Raw genomic sequence first — 19,795 nt, forward strand, 5'->3', positions numbered from 1 at the left:
ATGTGCTCTGCAAGGAAGAGCACACAGGAGTGTTTGGGTGCAGATGGCTCTGCAGAGGCTGGGTTTGTGCTTGAGGACATTACAGGTCTGCCTCCTTCAGCCTGGTTTGACTCTGGAGAAGGTGCAGAAGATGAGAAATCTTAGCAGTTTTCCTTCAGTTCCATGTGGACTTGTGACATGCAACCCTCTCCCAAATGTGAATTTGACTTTGGGGGTACCTCCACGTGCAGTCAGCACATTGGTGTAGGTAGGCAGCAGTGTGAGAAACCCTAAAGAAGGTGCTGCCACCTCTGTACTCTCACTCCTCAGAAGCACTGTGAGCGTTTCAAGCACTAGCAGAAGGCCTCTTGCAAGCTGGTGATCTGATTTCCTGAAGGACCACCAAATTGTTTTGATGCATACCTGCTGCAAATACCCACACCTGGAGAAAGGTTTTGGCATGGCTGCTTCCGTTCCTGGGCCACTGCTTCTGCAAGCATCAGTCAAATCCCTTCCCTGGAGAGGGCCTGCCATCCTTCTGGCACTGGTGTACACCCAGCATCACCAGAACCTGTGAAGGGTGGCAGCAAAGCTTTGTAGCTACAATATGCAGCTATGAAAAGACATCTTGTGCTCCTTTCATGCTTCTCTCTCTTGCTGGTGTCTCCATCCATGAGCTTAATGTGAGGCCATGAAGATGTAAAAGGGAGAAAACAGTCCCACAGGAGCCTGCTTTGCTCTAAGGCTGTATCTTGATTACTCTTCTGCCCTCAAACACAAGGAGAAGGCTGTGGAGCACCAAAGCTTCCTGCTGGAACACCAAGCCCTGCCCAGTGATGGGATGGTCCCAGCCTTCCAGGTGCTGCAGGCTGCACTGCAGGGGCTCAGATCTAGTGTGGTGGGTGGAAAGTGAGGCCAGGAGAGACTAAGGCCCCTTCAGAATTGATGGGCATGAGATGTGAGATGAGACATTAGAGCCAAGGAGGAGGTCAGAAGGTGGAATGTTTTCAGCAGAGCTGGCCAGCAGTTGTGTGTAGATGCTCAGATGAGCAGCAAGAGCAGCAGATTGATCCTTCTGTCCATCTAGAAGCTGTGTTCCACCTTCCATCTGTGGTGCCTGCCCATGCAGGGGCTGATTACCCCAGGAGCAATCCCTACACTTGCTGGTCCTGCCTTTTTGTGTGCTCTTGCTGTGCCAGTCTGTTTGTGCTTCTCTTCCCACGTCACTATTGACCTGCCCAGCTCTCCACACCTTCCACCCTACTGAGGGTTGTGAGGAACCTGCTTTCATCACCACACCATCCTCCAGCTGGCAGGGGCTCTGTGGCAACTGTGCTGACATGAAGTGTAATTGAGATTGGTCCTTTCACCTAGGGGTAGACAGAGGTGGGATGGAAACCTTCTGGCTTCAGCTCCGTGCTTCACTGCTCCAGCGTCACTGTTTGCTTTGTGTCCTTCCCTTAGTGACACAGGAAAAACTGAGTCACAAACTTCCACAGCTCCCTGGCAAAGCCACCCCTTTGTCCCACATTTCTGTGCCTTTTGGGAGTTGCTGGAACTCACAGATTGGTTGGGGATGGAAGGGACCTCTGGAGATCAGCCAGTCCAACCCCCCCTTGCTAAAGCAGGGCTGTCTACACCAGGCTGCCCAGGGCTGCATTGCCCAGGTGGGTTTGGGAAGTCTTCAGAGAAGGAGACTCCACAATCTCTCTGCTCTGAATTCTGGAAATCACTCTACTGCCAGATCTCACCACCTTATATCCTCCTTGGCAGGGCCACCCAGGTGATACCCACCCCAGGCGGACGCTCAAGGGTTTTGTTTGCGCCACTCAGCAGGGCTGGAGAGGGAAGGTGGCAGTGGGGAGATGGAGAGCAAAGTCTGAAGGTGTTTATTCTGTGCTGCTCACCACTCCATAGGTTTCATGTTTGTTGGCAGTTCCATGAAGGTTGCTCCATGAAATGTTGTCATGTTCAGACTAAATGACTTGCTTTAAAATTCCAGCCTTGCATTCCCCTCTCCTTCCTCCCTCTTGCCCCGTGCTGGTGCCATCCACCTGCCTTTCCATCAGGTTGTTTCCTTTCCCTGATACCCCCTGGCTGGGTCTGGAGGGTGGTTGGCTGTCACCTTGTGGTGGTGGGGGTGGGTCACAGGTAGCCATTTTAATCCCAGGCTTTAGAAGTGGGCTGGTTCATTGCTGTCATTTTGCAGATTGGAGGTAAAAAAAAAAAAAAAAAAAAAAGAAATAAACTAAACCCAAACCAACACTTTCCAGAGGTACTTCTGTAGAGGAACAGAGGGAAAACTGCCTCCCTGGCTGGCATTTCCTAGAAAACACTTTGGTGGATGAACTGTGCTGAAAGGATTCCAGTTGAATTTGTTTCCAAAGGCTTTTTTTGGTTGGTTGGTTTTTTTTTTTTTTTTCTTGGAGGGGGGTTTGGGTTTTGTTGTGGTTTTGGTTTTCTTTCTAAACCACCTGGAACACCTTCAGGGGTCGGAGCTCCCAGTTGCCATTTTTTTTTTTTTTTTCCTCTCCACAATCCACCAAGAGAGCTGCTGAGAGGATGTTGCTTTTGCTGTTCTGTCTCTGTATGTGCTGTTTTCTTTGCTTTGTAGTAACTCAGGTTGGTGTGTCCCAGGGACATAATATGTGTCCAGACCCTGGGATTCCAGAGAGAGGCAAAAGGATAGGCAACGACTTTCGGTAAGAACCTTTTTTCTCTCTGTGTTTTCTGCATGTGGCAAAGCTCCTCTTTGTCCCCATGGTGTCTGTTCCTCAGCCTTGTCTGGTCTGCTTTCAGAGGTCTCTCAATGTGTTCTGTCCCCAAAGCTTGCTGAGACACTGATGTGCAAGAGCAGATGTGTGTAAATGTGCACTGGGATTTGTGTGTGTGTGAGGCCAGAAATTCTTTGGATGGTTTGGGTTGGAAAGGACCTTTAAGATCACTTAGTTGCAACCTCCTGCCATGGGCAGGGACACCTCCCACCAGCCCAGGGTGCTCAAGGCTTCATCCAGCCTGGTCTTGGACACATCCAGGGAGGGGACATCCACAACCTCCCTGGGCAACCTGTTCCAGAGTCTCCCCACCCTCACTGGAAAGAATTTCTTCCTAGTCTCCAGCCTCAATCTCCCCTCTCCCAGCTTCAATCCATTGCCCCTCATCCTATCACTCCAAGCCCTTGTAAAAAGTCCTTCCTTAGCTCTCCTGGAGCCCCTTCAGGTACTGGAAGGCAGCTCTCAGGTCTCCCTGGAGCCTTCTCTTCAGGCTGAACAACCCCAACTCTCTCAGCCTGTCCCCATAGAGAAGATTCTCCAACCCTCTGATCATCTTCATGGCCTTCTGTGGACCCTCTCCAGCATTTCCATGTTGTGCTGGAGGCTACCAGAACTGGACACAGAGCTGCAGATGAGGTCTCACAGAAGCAGAGTAGAGATAGAGAATCACCCTCTTCATCCTGCTGACCACACTGCAGCCCAGGATGAGGATCTGTCATGTTCTATCTCCCAGAGTATTTCTCTTTTCCCACCGTTCAGTCAGTTCTGTTAATCAATGTTTGTTGTCATTCCTTAAGTGCAGCAAAAACTGTCTTGAACAGCAAAAAAAAAAAAACCCAAACCAACCAAACCAAAAAAAAAAAAAAAACACACCACCAAAACAAAACTCCCTTCTCAAATTAGCTTCAATCTCATCATGGCCCTGCCCCTGGTGAATCTGAGATGAGTTCCCCAAGGGCTGTCACAGCTCCTTGTCAATAAGTGAGTGTGATGCTGGAAAATTGTTTTCTTATAGACTTCCAAACAGTGCTGCTGCTCCCTGGGAGTGGGGAAGCACTGCTTCAAAGCATGCAGGAATGGAGCAGCCTGCTGCTAGCCATGGGTAATCAATAACTCATCTTCCCTGCCTGCCCCTGGCTGCTTTGCTCCCTGCAAGTGGCTTTCAATTTAACCTGACTCTGTCAGATTTCCCTGCAATCCAGAAAATGGATGGGAAGGGTGAGGATGGAGGAGTGGGAATTCCCTGGTCCCTAAAAGCCATAGGATGAATCCTCAGCTGCTGTAGAGCAGCCTTGTGTGGATTCAGAGAATCAGCATGGAATGGTTTGGGTTGGAAGGGAACTTAAAGGCCAACTAGTTCCAACCCCTGCCATGGGGTCTTCCACTAGGCCAGGTTGCTCGAGGCCAGTCCCATCCATCCTGGCCTCAAGGTCCCATCCCTCCTGGCCTCAAGGTTCCATCCATCCTGGCCTCAAGGTCCCATCCAACCTGGCCTCAAGGTCCCATCCCTCCTGGCCTCAAGGTCCCACCCAACCTCCTGGCCTCAAGGTCCCATCCCTCCTGGCCTCAAGGTCCCATCCAACCTGGACTTAAGGTCCCATCCACCTGGCTTCAAGTCCATCCAACCTAGACTCAAGGTCCCATCCAACCTAGATTTAAGGTCCCATCCAACCTGGCTTCAAGGTCCCATCCCTCCTGGCCTCAAGGTCCCATCCAACCTGGACTTAAGGTCCCATCCACCTGGCTCCAAGGTTCCATCCACCCTGGACTTAAGGTCCCATCCACCCTGGCCTTAATGTCCCATCCAACCTGGCCTTGGTCACCTCCAGGGAGGGGGCAATGAACAAGGCAACGTTGACTTAAACCAGCAAAGCATCTGAGTCCACACAGAACCACAGACTGGTCTCAGTTGGAATGGACCTTCAATATCAGCTGGTCCAACCCCCCTTGCCATGAGCAGGGACATCTTCAACTCAGTCACACTGCTCAAAGCATTGACCAACCTGCCCTTGAACACTTCCAGTGGTAGGACATCCACGGCTTCTCTGGGCAGCCTGTGCCAGTGTCTCCCCACTTTGTGCCCACTCAGTATCTGCCTGCTGCCACTTGGAACCCATCTCCCCTTGTCCTGTCACCACAGGCCCTGCTGGAAAGCCTCTCTCCACCTTCCTTATTGTCCCCTTCAAGTATTGAAAGGCCACAAGGAGGTCTCCCCAGAGCTTTTTCTTCTCCAGGCTTGAAGAAGCAAAGTGAGAGAATAAAGAGGAAATCTTTCAGTAGTTCAGATAAAGAATTTGTGTTTGCTTTATCAGAATGCTGAATGTGTCCTCCCTTGGGGCTGAGGCTCCCACATTGACTACAATCCCCACTGAAGCTGCATTGAAAGACTCAGATCTGCTCCTGGACTTGTCAGCACCTCAGGCAAACGGTGCTCAGCACCAGCAAACGCCCCAAGCAGAACACTGCCCCTTGTTCCTGTCTGCTGTTGCCTGCAGGCTCAGGCAGCTCTCTCTGCTCCCCCTTTGGAGGATCACTGGGGTGGTAAAAAGCAACAAAGCTGTGGCTGCAGAAGTGTCTCAGCTGCTAACCTTGCCCCTTTGTTCTGTCTGCTAGGTTAGGCTCCAGCATCCAGTTCACCTGCAACGAGGGCTATGACTTACAAGGGTCCAAAAGCATCACCTGTAAGAGAGTGAGCGACATCATTGTTGCCTGGAGTGACCACAGGCCAGTGTGCAGAGGTGAGAGACACAGCCTCAGCAAGACTGATGCCAGAACCCCTCTCCTTAATGGCCCCTTCCTGCATCACCCATCCTGTCCTCACCTTTGTCACCATTGAACCATGAAGGTTGGAAGAGACCTCTGAAATCATCCAGCCCAACCTTCCACCCAACACCTCCACGAGCCCTAAACCATGTCCTGAAGTGCCCTGGCCACAGGTTTCCTGAACTCCTCCAGGGATGGTGACTCCAGCACCTCCCTGGGCAGCCTGTTCCAACCCCTGACCATCTTTGCAGTGAAGGAATTTTTCCTCCTCTCCAACCTAACCCTCCCCTGGTGTAACTTGAGGCCATTTCCTCTTGTTCTGCCTCTAGTTACTTGGGAGACCAACACCAGCCTCACTCCACCCTCCTTCCAGGGAGCTTGGTGGGGATCCCTGGTTAGCTGGTGCCACACCTCAGCCTGCTGCATGGCTCATGGTGCAGAGAAGCTTCCAAACCCCAGTCCCAGCCAAGGGGCACAGCCAGACAAGCCCCAGATCCACACTCCACAGCCTGTTGGGAAAATCCAGCTCCATGCTGCAGTGTCCAGCACCACACTGAGTGCATTTCTGCTCTGGGATGAGGGAGCTTGCCAGCTCCATGGTCAGAAGTCAACAGGATCTTGGTTGTTTTCTAATGGCCATTTTTGTTTTCTGGCTGAGCAGGAGAGGGCAATGAGTTCAAATTTTCCCTCTGTTCAGCACAAGCCTGAGCAAAACGTGAACCAAAGCAAACCTTTTTTGGGGTCTGATGCAGATTTTTCATGCCAGAAATCACAGTTTTAAGGGAAACCCACCTGTCCCTGTGCATAATGGAGCTAATGAAGTTATCTCCATTAATCATGGGGCTTTGAAAGCTGTTAGCTCTGCACCTTATGGATTATACTTGTGTCCTGTACCCCTGTGTCCTACCCTTCCCCACCCAGCAATGCTTTCCTTTCCCTTCTGTTCTCTCTGTTCCACTTCTTTCATAGATTCATAGAATGGGTTGGGTTGGAAGGGAGCTTGAAGATCATCCAGTTCCAACCCTCCCTGCCATGGACAGGGACACCTCCCACTAGCCCAGGTTGCTTCATCCAACCTGGCCTTGAGCACCTCCAAGGAGGGGGCAGGCACAACCTCTCTGGGCAACCTGTTCCAGTGTCTCACCACCCTCACCAGAGAGAATTTCTTTCTAATCTGCAGTCTAAATGTCCCTTCCCATAGCTCCAATCCATTCCCTCTCATCCCATCACTCCAAAAAGTCCCTCCCCAGCTTTCTTGTAGCCCCCTTCAGGTACAGGCAGGCTGCACTAAGGTCTCCCTGGGCAGGGACACCTTCCACTAGAGGAGGTTGCTCAAGACCTCCTCCAACTTGTCCTTGATCATTTTATGGGATGAATATGAAAGGGAAGAGAAGGTGAAAGCCTGAAACAAAGTCTGGAAAAGCTAAGATGGAGGGAGATTGAGATGGAGCTAGCTGGGAGCAGGCAGCAGTGTGGGATTTCCTCATCCCAATTCTCCCCTGGCCCTGCCTTGAGCCATCAATGAACAGAGCTCTCCTCCAGCAGGAACCCCACAAATGCTCATTTTGCCCTTGGCCATTTCCTTTCCATTCCCTCTCTGTCTTTCCACAGCCTCATCTCTAATTGTGATATTTGTAATGCTAATAATGAACAACTTGTAATATTTTTAATTAAATCCCTCTAAACCTCTTAAATTCATAAATTGGTATTTTTCTTTTTCTTTCTTTCCCCCCCCCACTTCTTTTTGCCTCTAATTTCATGGGCAGATTTTTTTTATTTTTATTATTGTTTCTTTTTTTTTTTTTCCCATGGCTTTGGAATCCCATCTAATTCTTGAAACAAGCCTGGAATAAATTGAATCAGTGTAAGAGGATATTTGGCATAAATATGTGACACTATAAAGGAAATTTATGGTGTCCTCTTGCAAGAGATAAGAAAGGATTTGCCAGCATTATTCTGACTATGAATCAATTCAATTTTTTTTTTAACCACTAACTTTTGGGAGTTGGTTTGGGTTTTTTTTTTCCCTCTTCTTTTGAAAAAAGTTTTCCCTTTCCTTGGTGTTTTTTTTTTCTTCTTATTTTTTCCCCCTCAGCTTTATCCCACTTTGTATTCACTTTGTTCCATTTTTGTTCTTGGGTATGGAGCTTATCTCAAGTTACAGAAATGGAGGTGCCTGCTGAGGCAGCTTTTAACCCCCTGGACAGCTACAAATTCTAATACCCACTGCCTGAACCTCTTGCCACTGTTGGGAGGCTGTTTTTCAGCTTCCCCATCTCCCTCTGGGTCCTGAGGAGACACAATTAATCCTTCCCTGCTGCTGCTGCCCACTTTCAAAAGGGGAATAATGAGATTTAAATGTTTTATTCATAATTTAGGATACAAGTAACAGACTCCAGGATGTGGTCACATTGAAAGGGGCAAAAGGAATGAGGTTTGGAGCATCACTGACAGATGCCTTCAATACTTTCCTGAGCCTCTTCCCAGCTCCTCTTGTTCTTGTGCAGTCACAGAGTTTGGCCAGGAGATTATTTTTCCTGCTTTACTGCTGTTTGGAACGGATGGGAAGAGGAAAAAAAAAAAAAAAAAAGAAAGAAAGAAAGAAAGCCTTGCAGGTGGCAGATGTGCAAATCTGCCTCCTCTGAGGTTTGAGAGAAATGAAATTTGAAGGCTCCATCCCACCAGCAGCAGCAGTTACAAAACCAGGGCGCTGCTCTTCGCATTTGCTGGTTAAATATTTCATCAAAGGGATACCACAGGCAGAAATTGCCCTGCTTAAGCACTTTGCAGCTTCTGCTTTACCTGAGATGTTCTTGAGATAGGGAGCTGAGCTGCCATCGTGGTCCTGAGCCCACAGCCCCACCTGAATGGAGGCAGCACTTCCCTGATAAACGCTTGCGGTGCAAGTGGGGTTCTGACCTGCAGTGATAAAGGGAATGAGGCTTTCTGGGGACTTCAGAAAGGAGCTGCCTCTTACCTGTTATCTGCCTTGCAGCTGATTTCATTGTCCTGGCCATGAAAGTGTTTCTGTGAAGGCTTTAATGCAGTCCAAAAAATGAGATCAGTCTGAGCACCAAGGAATGGGTTGCTGTTGGTTGGTCTGGGGGTGCAGCTGCTTGGTAGCCCCTGGAAACACCTTGCTCAGCACAGATGAAATCATAGATTCATAGAGTGGTTTGGAAGGGACCTTAAAGGCCATCCAGTTCCAACCCCCTGCCATGGGCAGGGACTCTTCCAACCAGCCCAGGTTGCTCAAGGCTTTGAACACCTCCAGGGAGAGGGCATCCACAGCCTCCTTAGGCAACCACAACACAAGAAGGAACTTCTTTAAGGGCCACAGAGCACTGGAACAGGCTCCCCAGAGAGGTTGTGGAGTCTCCTTCTCTGGAGACTTTCAAAGCCCATCTGGATGCATTCCTCTGTGCCCTGAGCTCGATTGTATGGTGCTGCTCTGGCAGGGGGGTTGGACTGGATGATCTCTGAGTCCCTTCCAACCCCTGGCACCCTGTGATCCTCTGAAACCTGTTCCAGTGTCTCCCCACCCTCACTGGAAAAAATTCTTTCCTAATGTCCAGTCTAAATCTCTTCCAGCTCAAATCCATTCCCTCTCATCCTATCACCCTTGTCCAAATCCTTCACCTCCCTTACATGGCTAACAAAGGAATCTTCTGCCCAATGCAAACAACACAGCACCAACCTTTCTTTCTCCCCCACTTCCATCAGGGCTCCACAAAGAACACAAAGGACATCCCCAAGCTGAAACCTCACCCCCACATCTGTCTTCTTTTGCTTCTTCACAGCTAGGATGTGTGACATGTACCTGCGTGGTCCCAGTGGGGTGATAACCTCTCCCAACTACCCTGTGCAGTACGACAACAATGCCTACTGTGTGTGGGTCATCACTGCCCTCAACCCAGCCAAGGTAGGTCTCAGAGATCCATCTCCATCTCATCCCTTCACTGCCATGCTTGAAATGCTGTGGAGCTGTGCTCTTCGGAGAGGACCACTCTGATGTTCAGCCCATTTCAGGCTTTTGTGTCTGATGCTCTATCCACACACCCCTCCCCTCCTCTCCTCTCCTCCCCACGGACTCCCCCAGAGTGTTTCCCAGCTGGTTCTTTAAAGCTCACAACACATCAGATTCCCTCTCTGCTGGAAAAAAAGAAAAATAATTCATTTTGTTGAAGGATGTAATTAAAAGTGAATTTAATGATTTTTAATCACAGCCTCTTTGATATCTTGGTGCAAATGGTGGTGAAATGCCAAAGAGCTTTGCAAAGCATCTCATTAAGCACAGCTCAGGGTTGGGGCAGGAGAGCTGTGCCAGGAATGCTGATTTTTCACCCCCCTTTGGGCAGTAGCTGGTCCCTAACTGAGGAGGGTTTCAGCCCCCAAGGGGCAGAGGGCAGCTGAGGAGGGAGGTATGGTTCCATCCCCTGCTGCTCATGCAGTGCTGTGGCTCTCTGGCTGAGTCCTTTCTGTGCTCACTGAGGTTTGAAGAGGGGAGGTTGCTGGGGTGAGGGTTTTTTTTGTCCCCACTGGTCTGCACGTGCCTTTCAAGTCTGTTGTCACTATTCATGCAGAGAACCAGGCTGGCCTGCCCTGCCCTTGTGAGATCAAGGTCTTTCCATTCTCCACTGGCAGTGTCCAGAGCTTTCTCCAGCCCTGCAAACTCAGCCTGCTCCTCTCCTCCAGATCTGTGGGAGAACATAAAGGCAGAAGTTAGCTCAAAACACACTTCCTGAGGTGTTACTCACCTCCTGCTCTCAGAAGACAACAACTTCCATTCTTTTTAGTACCTGGGCTCCTGCTGACACCATCTCCATCATCTCCTGAGCCAATCTTGCACACCAAAGGCACCAAGCTCCTGTGCTTGCTGTGTCAGTCATGCCTTGGTCCTTGCCTCTGGTCAGTCCTGTGTCTTGGCACTCTGCCTTCTGCTGTTGGTCCAAGGGAGGCATTTCACAGCTGTGTCAGCATCCCAGGACCTCATCTTTTGGTGGGAATCATTATGGTTTGTGGAAATGCCAGCAAGGATCTGCAGTTGTAGCCTGCTGGCTTCCACTGATGGGATGGCATCTTGTGAGGTCACCTCCAGCTCTTTGCATCCCTCTGGAGCTCTCACTGTGGCAGGGCAGATAGAGCAGGGGCTGGCTGGAGAGCCTCTTGAGTTGTGCTTCTCTCTCCTCCTTGCCCTCAGTTCAAGCCTTTAATGAGTGCAGATGGCTGGTGGGTTATGACTTTAATGAGGAGTATTCCAATGGCAGAATGAGTTTGCATTCCAAGAGCTGCCATCAGCTGGGCATTTCATCCTCTGGATATCTTGGTTTGGCTGTGTAGGACTCCAGTAAGGACCCGGATTCTGGGAAGCTGCAGGGTGGAATCAGGATGTGTGGTTGGTGCTGATTTATTGGGAGTAATTTGCTGGATAATCAGACCCAGGAGGTTCTCCTTCATCAGGGTAATGTGCAAGTGGAGAAGAGACCACATGGAACAGCAGCTCTTCCTGCTTGAGTGTCAGCTGTGCTCTCCAGCCTGCAGACCCTTGGGTGTACACTGCTGCTGCATGGACAGCCTGAGGGACACAGCAGCACCTTGGGCTGTGCTCTGGGGCTTACAGCTTTGGCTGTGTCCATTGTTGTCTTTTAGAGATCATCAAACCCCGTTTTCTGTGTGTGTGTATAAAATAGTCCTCTGGGATAGACTCACAGAGTGGCTCAGGCTGGAAGGTGGCTCAGGCTGGAAGGGACTTCAGAGATCATCTACTCCAACCTCCCTACCACAGACAAAAAAAAAACAATCAAAACTCTTTTCTGAAGAACAAAGCCTCAATTCCTTTGAAAGAAAAAAATCTGAGCTTTCTATTTGAAGATTTATTCAATCCTAGAGTGGCTCAAGTTGGATGGGACCTCAGAGATCATCTACTCCAACCTCCCCACCACAGACAGGGACACCTCTCAACCAGACTCAGCTGCTCAAGGCTTCATCCAGCCTGGCCTTGAACACCCCCAGGGAGGAGGTAGCCACAGCCTCCCTGGGCAGCCTATTCCAGACTCTCACCACCTCCACACTGAAGAACTTCTTCTTGGTTGAGAGGTGTCCCTGCCCATGGTGGGGAGGTTGGAGTAGATGACCTCTAAGGTCCCTTCCAGCCTAAGCCATTCTAGGACTCTGTGCTAAGTCTCTTCCAACCTCAACAGTTGTATGGTTCTATGGAGTCTAAGCTTCAGCTTGGTTCATTTTCTCTTCTGCCAGCTTCTCCTTCAGCAGTGGGACAGGGCAAGCTTCTCCTTTAGGAGGCTTCCTGGGCAGCCTGTCTCATTCTCAGCATCTTCCTTGTGAATTTCTGCTTGGGGAAAGTTTCTTCTCTTCCCTTGCTTAGTTTCTCCCTCAACTTTTAAACCTGGTTAATAATAATTGGCTGATCAGAAAACAGAACCTGCAAACCCTGATCCTCAGCTTTTATAAATCATGAGGAGGCCTAGAACAGGTCAAATCCATTCATTTCAATACTTTCCACGCTGGGGCAGAGACTCAGTAGCTCAAGGAGCTGTGGTTTGTGCTCCACAGGCTGCAGCTTTGTGTGAGATGGAGCCCAAGTGAAATGAGGATAAATTGGTCACATCAACAGCTTTGTGTCAACTGTGTAGAGGTTGCTTTTCCTTTCTCTTTGAAGTGATAAATAGTTAATTAGCAATACCAGTTTGGAAAAGGTTTCTGGGGATGGGATGTCTCCTTCTGGAAGCATAATTTATAGGTAAGGCAAAACTCTCCAGCTCTTCGGAGCAGGGAGGGTTGAGAGAAGTGCTCTGATTGTTTTCCTGCTGTGCCTGCCTGCTCCTCACACAGTGCTGGTGGGAGCTGCTGGTCAGAGCTGCAGCCTGGTGGGAATGGCAGAGATCCTGGAGGCTTCCTGGTCCTGGAGCCAGAAGAGGCATCAGGCTCCTTCTGGTGCTCCTCAGGAAAACAGGAAAGAGTGGAAAAGAATCAATCACCCTTGGTGCTCTCTGCTGCTTCAGCAACTCAGCAGGGCTCCAGGAGCCAGAGTTGTGCAATGGGGAGAACACAACTCCAAGTAGCTTCCCTGGGACAGAAGGGTTCTGGTTTAGTTAGCCATGAGGTGCTGAGTGATAGGTTGGACCTGATGATCTCTGAGGTCTTTTCCAACCTTGTTGATTCTATGATTCTGTCCAGCAAACCCCTCCTGAGGCTGGCTGCCTAGGCTGCTCACACTGTGTAACTAAGCCAGTACAGCACTGGGAGCTGCTGGTGTGTGTTAATGCCAGCTCAGGCACTGGTTTTCCTACCTAACAAGTCCTCCAGTGCTACCTCTGAGAAGCACACCTGCAGATCTTCCCTGCTTCCAGCACAGCTCATGCTGGAGATGTTAAAGAGGACAATTCACCTCCCTCCTTGGCACTGCCTTGGTGGGCAAAGGGCTGATCTCACCATGGGGGAGAGGGCAGGGGCTGAGGGTGAATGAATTAAAAATGCATCAGAAAATATTTGAAGGAAAGAAAAAAAGGCATTCTGGGCTTGAGCTGAAGCTTGCTGAAGTCAGTGGTAATCTTTTTATTGACTTGAGTGGTCTCTGGATCAGGTCCTGTTCCATGAGGCTTTTAATATGAGCGATGGGAAAACCACTGAGCTGAATTTAGAACTCATTTGCAAGTCATCTGTTCTATATTTGGAGCAGAACTGGGAGCCAGCTTCACTGAGCTGCAGAATCCCCTCCAAGTTTGCTCAGAAACCTACACAAACCCCTCTGAGGGCAGAGTGCTCCTCAGTTGACAACCTGGAATGATCACCTAGATAGAGGATGACATCAAACCCTACCTGGAGGTTGTTCAGGGTACATAGGGTTGGGGTTTGTTGAGGGTTTTTTTTTTAACCCCCCCTAATGCCAGGGGAATTAATGTCAAAACCACAATGGGGAAAAAGAAATCCCTTGGGAGCTGAGAGATAGAGATGATAATTGGTGAATTTGCATGGAAGCTATTTCTGCACCTCCTTGTCATCATGGATGTGACTGGCTGGGATTTCTCCTGGGGTTATTCTCACCTGGAGCCTTGGGAGCCAAATAAAGCTCTGTCCAAGCTCCTTGTGTCAGTGGTGGAGAGAGGAGGACCCCTCCAGGGGGTGAGTCAGCCCAGATGAAGATAGATGCTTGAGACTGGGGAGAAGAGGGGGGAGAAGGAGCAACCTGAGCATGTAAAGCATTTGGCTGTAGGTGCAGGAGGTGCTGCTCTGCATGGAGAGAGTGTGGATGGGTTGGGGTTTTTCTTTTTCCCCTGTGAATGTGACTGCACTTCCAACCCCTTTGCTTTAGAATCAGTTGTCACATTCCAGTCTGTCCTCTTGACTTTGCTAATTGCTTCCTGTCATTTCAGCAGCTTAAAAAAAACAGGGGTTTGGTGTCCTCCCTGTGTTGGTGTGTGTGCTGGGAGGTCTCTTGTTGTTTAAGGAATCATTAAACAATTTTCAGCTTGCAGAGCAACGGAAAGGGTTTAAAAAGAAAGAAAAAGAAAAGAAAAACAATAAAGAAGGAAAAGAAAAAAAAGGAAAGGAAAGAAAAAAGGAAAGTAAAGAAAAAAGAAAGGAAAAAAGAAAGGAAAGGAAAAAAGAAAGAAAGGAAAGGAAAAAAGAAAGAAAGGAAAGGAAAAAAGAAAGAAAGGAAAGGAAAAAAGAAAGAAAGGAAAGGAAAAAAGAAAGAAAGGAAAGGAAAAAAGAAAGAAAGGAAAGGAAAAAAGAAAGAAAGGAAAGGAAAAAAGAAAGAAAGGAAAGGAAAAAAGAAAGAAAGGAAAGGAAAAAAGAAAGAAAGGAAAGGAAAAAAGAAAGAAAGGAAAGGAAAAAAGAAAGAAAGGAAAGGAAAAAAGAAAGAAAGGAAAGGAAAAAAGAAAGAAAGGAAAGGAAAAAAGAAAGAAAGGAAAGGAAAAAAGAAAGAAAGGAAAGGAAAAAAGAAAGAAAGGAAAGGAAAAAGAAAGAAAGGAAAGGAAAAAAGAAAGAAAGGAAAGGAAAAAAGAAAGAAAGGAAAGGAAAAAAGAAAGAAAGGAAAGGAAAAAGAAAGAAAGGAAAGGAAAAAAGAAAGAAAGGAAAGGAAAAAAGAAAGAAAGGAAAGGAAAAAAGAAAGAAAGGAAAGGAAAAAAGAAAGAAAGGAAAGGAAAAAAGAAAGAAAGGAAAGGAAAAAAGAAAGAAAGGAAAGGAAAAAAGAAAGAAAGGAAAGGAAAAAAGAAAGAAAGGAAAGGAAAAAAGAAAGAAAGGAAAGGAAAAAAGAAAGAAAGGAAAGGAAAAAAGAAAGAAAGGAAAGGAAAAAAGAAAGAAAGGAAAGGAAAAAAGAAAGAAAGGAAAGGAAAAAAGAAAGAAAGGAAAGGAAAAAAGAAAGAAAGGAAAGGAAAAAAGAAAGAAAGGAAAGGAAAAAAGAAAGAAAGGAAAGGAAAAAAGAAAGAAAGGAAAGGAAAAAAGAAAGAAAGGAAAGGAAAAAAGAAAGAAAGGAAAGGAAAAAAGAAAGAAAGGAAAGGAAAAAAGAAAGAAAGGAAAAGAAAAAAGAAAGAAAAGGGGGAAGAAAGAAAGAAAATGAAAAAAGAAAGAAAAGGGGGAAGAAAGAAAGAAAATGAAAAAAGAAAGAAAAGGGGGAAGAAAGAAAGAAAATGAAAAAAGAAAGAAAAGGGGAAAAGAAAGGAAAAGAAAAAAGAAAGAAAAGGGGGAAAGAAAGAAAGAAAATGAAAAAAGAAAGAAAAGGGGAAAAGAAAGGAAAAGAAAAAAGAAAGAAAAGGGGGAAAGAAAGAAAGAAAATGAAAAAAGAAAGAAAAGGGGAAAAGAAAGGAAAAGAAAAAAGAAAGAAAAGGGGGAAAGAAAGAAAGAAAATGAAAAAAGAAAGAAAAGGAAAAAAAGAAAGAAAAGGAAAAAAAGAAAGGAAAGGAAAAAAGAAAGAAAAGGAAAAAAAGAAAGGAAAGGAAAAAAAGAAAGAAAATAAGTAAGAAAGAAAGGAAAAAAGGAAGAAAGGAAAAAAGGAAGAAGGGAAAAAGAAAGAAAGGAAAAGAAAAAAGAAAGGAAAGGGAAAAAGGAAGGAAAGGAAAAAAGAAAGAAAAGAAAAAAGAATGAAAGGAAAAAAGAACGAAAGGAAAAAAGAATGAAAGGAAAAAAGAAAGGAAAAAAGAAAGAAAGAATGGAAAAAAGAAAGAAAGGAAAGGGAAAAAGAAAAGGAAAAAAGAAAAAGAAAAGGAAAAAAGAAAGAAAGAAAAGGAAAAAAAGAAAGAAAGGGGAAAAAGGAAAGAAAAAAAAAGAAAAAAGAAAATAGGGAAACAGATAAAGAAATATTATATTCAGCATCCTGTTCCTGTGCCAGGAGGTTAGTCCTCAGTATGCTGGAACATAATTAGTGATTTAATGAGGGTCAGACTCCTTGGAAGGCAGTTTCCTTGAGTGACTGATTTGAAGTAATGACGTGTGCTGCTCCCCAGTGCTGTCTGCTTTGTATTAATTACATTATTCCATCCTTACATGGTTTAATAATAGTCTGCACAGGTTCCTACTTTGCCATTCCTCCTGGAATGAATGGTTCCAAACTTCTCGGTGGTTATCACCCAGGCTCCTGCTCCACGATGCTGGGAGGGGGTTTGGGTAACAACTCTGCTTTGGTTTTCTATCCATTTGGGAAGTCTTAATGGCATTGATGTGGAGAAGGTGAGAGCAGGTGATGGGTCAGGCTGAGCTAGCTATGGAATCATAGAATGGCTCAGGTTGGAAGGGATCTCAGACATCATCTACTCCAACCTCCCCACCATTGTCAGGGACACCTCTCAGACTCAGATGCTCAAAGACTCATTCAACCTGACCTTGAACACCTCCAGGGAGGAGGCAGCCACAACCTCCATGGGCAGCCTGTTCCAGAGTCTCACCACCCTTGTGCTGAAGAATTTCTTCCTCAGCTCCAGCCTACCCTGTTCTGCCTCAGCTTCAAACCATTCCCCCTTGGCCTGTCTCTAGACACCCTCAGGAAAAGTCTCTCTGCAGCCTTCCTGTAGGATCCCTTCAACTATTGGAAGGCAGCTCTAAGCTCCTCCTGGAGTCTTCTCCAGGCTGAACACCCCCAGCTCCCTCAGCCTGTCCTCATAGCAGAGCTGCTCCAGCCCTTGGCTCATCCTTGTGGCCTCCTCTGGACTCACTCCAACAGTTCTGTGTCCTTCTGCTGGGGACATCAGAACTTCCATCACCTCTAGAAGAACCCTCAAGCCATTCCCTGACTGACTGAGCACTCTATGCTGAGGGGCTTGAAGTTGAGTGGTTTTGGCAGGGAAGTGTTGTCAGCTTCCTGGAGACTCCATATGAGCCTTGAAGAGTCTTTAAGAGGCTTGCTCTCATTGAACACCACAAAGCTCATGACTGGGTTTAACTCTGGGCCTTTTATTCCCCAGTGATTGAGGGATGGTTGAATCCCCATCCCCAGAGGTGTTTAAAAGCCACAGAGATGTGGTGCTGAGGGACAAGGTTTAGCAGCAGACTTGGCAGATAAATGGCTGGAATTGACCTTAAAGGTCTTGTCCAACCAAAGCCATTCCATGACTGTGACTGCACTCATGCTGCAGGGTTGGCAAGAGATGTCAAGACAAAGATTTTAGTTTCCCTGTGCCTTGCTGCTTTGTCCCAGGGGAGGAGGTGTAGGGTGGCATCATGTGTCTGTGGTCCTTGGCACACTTCTAGGTCCTTCCTGGGAAATGCATTTGGTACCTCCTGTGTTGTGTGAAACAGCAAAGGGACGTGTGGGACTAAAATTGGTCAATGAAGCTGCTAAAAGCTAGGGAATGGAATCTCTTTACAGGCACATGAGCAAAGGGCTGGATGCATCCAAGTGTTTCTGTGCTTCCCTGGATCCCTTTGCCATGGGGGTAGTGGAACACTGGAACAGGTTGCCCAGGGAAGTGGTTGAGGCCCCATGCCTGGAGATATTCAAGGTCAGGTTTGACAAAGCTCTGGGCAACCTGATTTAGTTGAGGATGTCCCTGCTGACTGCAGAGGGGCTCGGACTGGATGACCTTTGGAGGTCCCTTCCAAGCCAAACCATTCTATGATTCCATGATCCAGGCAGATAAAAAGCTCTAAGAAATAAAGCTGCTCTTGATTTCTTCTTCATGGATGCAAAGCACTCCTGTCAGTTAAGCTCTCAGCCTTTTCTATTCATTTGCCCTGTCTGAGACCTTTGACCCCTAAGTCACTTTGTAGTTTTCAGTTCTCTGAGAGTAAGGTTGATGGTTGGACTCAATGATTTTAGAGGTCTTTCCCCAGCAAAACACTTCTATGGCTCTAAGAGATTTCAAGAGCAGCCAAGAGTGTGGGAACCTCTCCTCTTCCATGGGACTTCTGCTCCTAAATGGTTTGTAAAGGCTGCATGAATCAAGTGGTGCCTAAATCAAGGGGGGGTAGAAGGTTTGCTAGAGCAGGAGAAGACACACAGGAGCCCAGCAGCTGTGGACAGATGTGATGGTGAATGTGTTTGCAGACAGCTTGAGACAGTTTCCTTGAGCTACCCCAGTGGTAGTTCACACAAAATCTTGGTCTGGCAGAAGCTTCCAAACCCAGGGGAACGTTGAACACAGATTCATAGAATGGCTTGAGTTGGAAGGAACCTTGAAGGTCATTTGGTTCCAAACCTCTGGCATTGGGGGACACCTTCCAGAACACAGAGCCAACAACCCAGGGCAAAAGGCAGACTCTTTGTTCCACATGTATCAGAGATGCTGCCTGTGTCCACATTCAACTCCATCACCATCACCTCAGGTTTATGAAAGAAACGGGACTGGTGCCTGATAGAAAAAAAAAACCAAACCAACCCAAAACACAAGCCCCAAAGCATGCTGGAATCCCAACACACAGAGCTTTAGCCGTAAAATCATCTAGGAAATCAATAGGTGAAGCAGAGGGAATCTCAGGAAGAGCTCAATCTGTCTGCAAAGAAGTGCTCCAGAGCTATACCAAGTGAGGGGATAGTCACCTTTGGTGATGTCCTGAAGAGATCAATGCTCTTCTAAATTGCTCCTTGATAGACAAGCAGATAAACAAACAAGACAAGGCCTCTGCAGGCTGCACTGGCAGTTGATTCATATTAACATGCTGCCTCTTTGCCAGGTTATCAAACTCACCTTTGAAGAATTTGAACTAGAGAGAGGATATGACACTCTGACAGTGGGGGATGGAGGACAAGTCGGAGACCAGAAAACTGTGCTTTACGTGTAAGTAGCATCTCCTGTGGCCCCAGGAGAAACCCACAGCTTAAGGCTTGCTTGATGAGATGTAGCTGATGTGTTGGGATGAAGAAATCCCCACCATCCCCCCTACCCCTTCCTAACCTGCTGTTGTACCTCTCTGGGTGGTTTCTGTGCTGCTTGACATGAGTGTTCTGGGTGTGTTCTTCCCTCCTCACCTTCTCTCAGTTTTCAGCTGACAGAAAGGTTCTTCCCTCTTTGCTTTGCTTCTCTCCCTTTGTTGGAGCCCCTTAGAGAGAGGCTGAGGCTGTCCAGGGAGTGAGCAGGATTGAAGTTTGGATAGAGGAATAAATGCAAATCTGGCAGAAGCTGAGAAGTGTTTGGATCTCTCTTTCTCTCTCCTGTGCTGTGCTGCCCTTGGGTAGTGCAGAGTGGCTGCAAATCCATAATCCTGGAGTGAACTCCTGAGCATTTGATATCCAGGGTGTAAGGGGATGTGTAAAGGGTGACTTCAAGGCTGAGAAGCAGTCCCTCTCCATTTATAGCCTTCAAGTCTGGAGCTAGGCTGTTCTGTGGAGGTACAGGAAAAGTTGTAGATAGTCCTGGTTTTCTTCCAGGCCTTCCTGGATCACTGTGTCCCACCTCAATCTGTTCCTTCAAGGGAATTTGGGGGTTTGAGGTTGGGGGTTGTGCTGTCCAGTTTGAATGACGAAGGTGGCCTCAGCAGGGCAGAGTAGAAGGGGAGGGGAGAACCTCTCTGACCTTCTAATCCAGGATGCCACTGGGAAGGAAGAGCTGAAGCTCTGCTGGGGGTGTTGGAAGCAGGGCCACCACCATCCAGCTTTCACCTCAAACTTGCAAGACTCCCTTCTCTGCCTAAGCCAAAATGTGTAAGAGCAAACAACTCTGCAGAAGCTACTCTGGCAAAGCTGCTGTGCTCATTCCAACTGGTGGGGAAGGTTTCATGCTGTGGTTTTTCATTCCTCCTCTTCACTTGTTTTTTGGTTTTTTTTTTTTTTTTCCCCATGACTCAGCCTCCCACTCCACCTTCACTTTCCCAAGTCTCCCTTCCCCCAAGGT

At 47.5% G+C, this 19,795-nt stretch overlaps 1 protein-coding gene across 1 annotated transcript in view; it reads left to right on the top strand.

Annotated features, from left to right (window-relative positions):
• CSMD2 (CUB and Sushi multiple domains 2) overlaps nt 1-19,795 on the top strand; it is a 352,515-nt gene that overhangs the window by 183,499 nt on the left and 149,221 nt on the right. The window contains exons 8-11 of the mRNA XM_054395468.1: nt 2,594-2,681; nt 5,367-5,491; nt 9,317-9,438; nt 18,639-18,742. Coding sequence (XP_054251443.1) covers nt 2,594-2,681; nt 5,367-5,491; nt 9,317-9,438; nt 18,639-18,742 — 439 coding nt within the window. The remainder of the gene's footprint in view (nt 1-2,593; nt 2,682-5,366; nt 5,492-9,316; nt 9,439-18,638; nt 18,743-19,795) is intronic.

This window comes from Indicator indicator, chromosome 33 (genome assembly GCF_027791375.1).
Source record: "Indicator indicator isolate 239-I01 chromosome 33, UM_Iind_1.1, whole genome shotgun sequence".
Taxonomy (NCBI): Eukaryota; Metazoa; Chordata; class Aves; order Piciformes; family Indicatoridae; genus Indicator; species Indicator indicator.